This window comes from Piliocolobus tephrosceles, unplaced genomic scaffold (assembly GCF_002776525.5).
Source record: "Piliocolobus tephrosceles isolate RC106 unplaced genomic scaffold, ASM277652v3 unscaffolded_23682, whole genome shotgun sequence".
Classification (NCBI taxonomy): domain Eukaryota; kingdom Metazoa; phylum Chordata; class Mammalia; order Primates; family Cercopithecidae; genus Piliocolobus; species Piliocolobus tephrosceles.
In genome coordinates, this window is record NW_022306179.1 from 1 (window position 1) to 3,981 (window position 3,981).

The 3,981-nt window shown below is 57.9% G+C and overlaps 1 protein-coding gene across 2 annotated transcripts; it reads left to right on the forward strand.

Moving 5' to 3' along the window:
* Window positions 1-708: 708 nt before the first annotated feature.
* Window positions 709-3,128, forward strand: LOC111534538 (tumor necrosis factor receptor superfamily member 25-like). Of its 2 annotated transcripts, none has more exons than XM_023201117.2 (5): window positions 709-1,228; window positions 1,328-1,435; window positions 1,636-1,673; window positions 2,101-2,281; window positions 2,513-3,128. In XM_023201117.2, the coding sequence occupies exons 1-5, from the start codon at window positions 1,132-1,134 to the stop codon at window positions 2,839-2,841; spliced, it is 753 nt and encodes a 250-aa protein (XP_023056885.1). In that variant the 5' UTR covers window positions 709-1,131; the 3' UTR covers window positions 2,842-3,128. The 2 variants fall into 2 exon arrangements, with proteins under 2 accessions (XP_023056885.1, XP_023056886.1); XM_023201118.2 differs by having other exon boundaries at window positions 1,639-1,673; window positions 2,513-3,117.
* Window positions 3,129-3,981: the final 853 nt, after the last annotated feature.

A 3,981-nucleotide genomic window follows, 5' to 3' on the forward strand; every position in this document is an offset into this window, starting at 1 on the left:
CTCAGCCTCCCGAGTAGCTGGGACTACAGGCGCCCGCCACCTCGCCCAGCTAGTTTTTTGTACTTTTTAGTAGAGACGGGGTTTCACCGTGTTAGCCAGGATGGTCTCGATCTCCTGACCTCGTGATCCGCCCGCCTCGGCCTCCCAAAGTGCTGGGATTACAGGCTTGAGCCACCGCGCCCGGCCCGATTTGTCACTTTTACAGACAGTCACATTGATATAGCTTTAAAACTTGGGCTGAAGGAGGTTGATGCTGCAGTGAGCTGTGATCGTGCCACTGCATGTCAGCCTGGAAAACAGAGCAAGCTCTATTAAATAAATAAATATTAAATCTATTAAATATTAAATAAATATTAAATCTATTAAAATAAATAGATAAATACAAAGGGCTGAGAGTCAGGATTGTGCTGCTAGTTCTCTAGGGGATCTTGGGCAAGTTTAGAGAATTCACGTCTCTGATACATGGTGTCCCTTTCTCAACATGGGATGTTGGCAGCTTCTTCACAGGCCTCTGATCAGAGGTTGAGGGACTTTCTGTATCTATTCAAGTCTTCTTTTTTTTTAGATGGAGATTTGCTCTGTCACCCAGACTGAAGTGCAGTGGTACGATCTTGGCTCACTGCAACCTCTACCGCCTGGGTTCAAGTGATTCTCCTGCCTCAGCTTCCCAAGTAGCTAGGACTTCAGGCGCCCACCACCACGCCGGCTAATTTTTTGTATTTTTAGTAGAGACAGGGTTTCACCATGTTAGCTAGGATGGTCTTGATCTCCTGACCTCATGATCTGCCCGCCTCGGCCTCCCAAAGTGCTGGGATTACAGGCGTGAGCCACCACACCCGGCCTTCATTCAAGTCTTTATTGAATATCTCCTATGTTCTACACACTGTTCTAGGTGCTGGGGATGCAACAGGGAACAAAATAGGCAAAATCCCTGTCTTTTTGGGGTTGACATTCTAGTGACTCTTCATATAGTCTAGAAGAAGCTCAATGAATAGTGTCTGTGGTTGTTATCGGGGGCACAACGACAGGAACATTCTTGGGTAGAGTGAGGCTCACAGGAGAGAGGCCTGGGGAAGGAAGAGTCTCCAGGATGGAGCAGATGCTGGGCAGTCTTGGGGACCCCCTCCTGGCATGCACCCCCTCATCCCTCAGGCCACCCCCGTCCCTTTCAGGAGCACCCTGGGGAGCTGTCCAGAGCGCTGTGCCGCTGTCTGTGGCTGGAGGCAGAGTAGGTGGTGTGCTGGGAATGCGAGTGGGAGCACTGGGATGGGCTGAGGGGAGGCGGGTGAGGGGGGGCTACCACCCAACACCCACCAGCTGCTTTCAGTGTTCTGGGTCCAGGTGCTCCTGGCTGGCCTTGTGGTTCCCCTCCTGCTTGGGGCCACCCTGACCTACACATACCGCCACTGCTGGCCTCACAAGCCCATGGTTACTGGTAAGTACACAGACCCACACACACACACACATGCACGCCTGGGGTCAGGATGGGTAGCCCAGAGTCTACTCAACCCTGATACAGAAGGGGAAACTGAGGCAGGGAGTGCGGGGTGCAGAGCAACCCTAGAGGAGCTGTACCAGCACCCAGGTCCAGGAGGCTTGCCTGGTCGTTGACTGCACTCTCTCTGTGTTTGTCAGCAGATGAAGCTGCGATGGAGGCTCTGACCCCACCACCGGTAAGAACCTCACCGTGTGATTCTGGGCTGCCTTCTGGAGCTGGAAGATCAAGCCTTATTGTGATCCCTGGGGCTTGGCACGTGGCTAGGACAGGGTAGACCTAGTAGACAGAGGTGTTGCGAGCTGAGTCCTGCCCTCAAGGGGTGTCAGTCAGCTGGGGTTCAGACTTGTACACAGGAGCTAACAGTTCAATGGAAGGAGAGCCCCATGGTGCTGGGGGACAAGAGGAAGGAGGCGGGGGCGGGGGACTCGAGGCAGAAGCAAGAGTTCTGCTGGGCCACAGTGAGAGCAGGGCCAACTGTGGGAGGTATCATTGCGGGAGTGTCTGCTGACTGAACCAGGGACTGTTCCCTCCTGGAGAGGCACTGCAGGTAAGGGGCCTTACTTGACAAGCAGGGCTGACCTGGGGCCCCTCTTGGCTTCCAGGCCACCCATCTGTCACCCGCCGACAATGCCCACACCCTTCTAGTACCTCCTGACAGCAGTGAGAAGATCCGCACCGTCCAGTTGGTGGGCAACAGCTGTACCCCTGGCTACCCCCAGACCCAGGAGGTGCTCTACCCGCAGGTGACATGGTCCTGGGACCAGCTGCCCAACAGAGCTCTTGGTAAGGGACATCAGTGGCCTGAGGCCTTGACCCCATTCTCCTGTCTGCGGTGGGAAGTTGTGGTTCACAACGTGTTTCCTTTCTGCCCCCTAACCGACCGAGTCCGCCCCCTGTGCCCTGACCCGCGGGATCCAGCCGGCTTCAGGCCTGGGATACCTGCATGAACGCCCCTGACTCCACCTCCCGACCGCGGCCCACATACCCCATTGGCTCTCTCTGGCCCTGCCCCAGGCCCCGCTCCCGCGTCCACACTCTTGCCAGAGTCCCCAGTCGGCTCGCCAGCCATGATGCTGCAGCCGGGCCCGCAGCTCTACGACGTGATGGACGCTGTGCCAGCGCGGCGCTGGAAGGAGTTCGTGCGCACGCTGGGGCTGCGCGAGGCGGAGATCGAAGCCGTGGAGGTGGAGATCGGCCGCTTCCGAGACCAGCAGTACGAGATGCTCAAGCGCTGGCGCCAGCAGCAGCCCGCGGGCCTGGGCGCCGTCTACGCGGCCCTGGAGCGCATGGGGCTGGACGGCTGCGCGGAGGACTTGCGCAGCCGCCTGCAGCGCGGCCCGTGAGACGGTGCCCACTCGCCACCTAGGCGCTCTGGTGGCCCTTGCAGAAGCCCTAAGTACAGTTACTTACGCGTGTAGACATTTTATGTCACTTATTAAGCCGCTGGCACGGCCCTGCTAGCCGCACCAGCCGGCCCCACCCCTGCTCGCCCCTATCGCGCCAGCCAAGGCGAAGAAGCACGAACGAATGTCGGGAGGGGGTCAAGACATTTCTCAGTTTCTCGGCCGGAGTTTGGCTGAGACCGTGGTATTAAATCTGTGAAAGAAAAAAAAAAAAAAAAAAAAAAAAAAAATCTGGGTTTTCTGCGGGGCTGAGGTGTTAAGTGGCCTGGACTTTTCTCGAGGGAGTCGAAGGGGACGGGAATCTTGTCACCCCGGGGTCTGGCACCTATGGTGGAGTCCGGTGTGGCCTTAGCTCCCAAGCCTGCCCCTCCCGAGTCCACTCTGGTCCAGTTACCCCCAGGAGAGAGCAAGTCGCGGCCACAGCGAGTGATGAGAGCGCTTTAATGGGGCTGCGAGGCGGCGGGGACAGGGTCGGGATGGGGTGCAGCACTTAGAGACACAGGATCAGGGCCCCTCATCCTCCACTGACTCCACCGGGGCAGTGAAAGGGTCCTGGCAGCGAGTGGGTCTGGCTGGGGACGGGGCGTAGACTTGAGGGAGGTGGGGGCAGAGGTGGGGTCCCGGGGGCCCCAACTGAGGCCTGACAGGCAGTTTTCATCTTTCTGGTAAACAAATGACTGAGAGGAAACCCTCGGCGGGGATAAGAAATGAGGCCCGGGGTAGGCCGGGCGCAGATCTGGGTCAGGGAAGGAGGGAAAACCCCTTCCCCGAGCTCGGGGCCTGCCTCCACCCAGGATGCGCCAGCGACACAGGTTCCGGGGTGCGGGGGAGGGGACTGCATCCTGGAGGGGGCTGAGCCCCGCAGGAAAACAAAGTCACCACCCACAGGGCTGGGGAGAGCTCTTCACTCTTTGATATTCAACGAACATGCAAATATATGTAAGTCGGCATGCAAATAAGCAGCATTTTTTGTTGTTTGCATCAGCAGCTTGGGCACTTATTCTGGGCAACTGGGGCGGCGTGTGCACTCCAGTGTTGCCAGGGGCTGGGGATGCCGGGGCCAGGATGCGGGGGTCAGGG

What these genes read in the sequence shown, in the direction of transcription:
- LOC111534538 (XM_023201117.2), top strand. Translation starts at nt 1,132, where the DNA reads ATGCACCCCCTCATCCCTCAGGCCACCCCCGTCCCTTTCAGGAGCACC. An exon ending in TCACAAGCCCATGGTTACTG is followed by an intron (nt 1,436 to 1,635) that starts GTAAGTACACAG and finishes TGTGTTTGTCAG; the next exon opens with CAGATGAAGCTGCGATGGAG. An exon ending in AGGCTCTGACCCCACCACCG is followed by an intron (nt 1,674 to 2,100) that starts GTAAGAACCTCA and finishes CTTGGCTTCCAG; the next exon opens with GCCACCCATCTGTCACCCGC.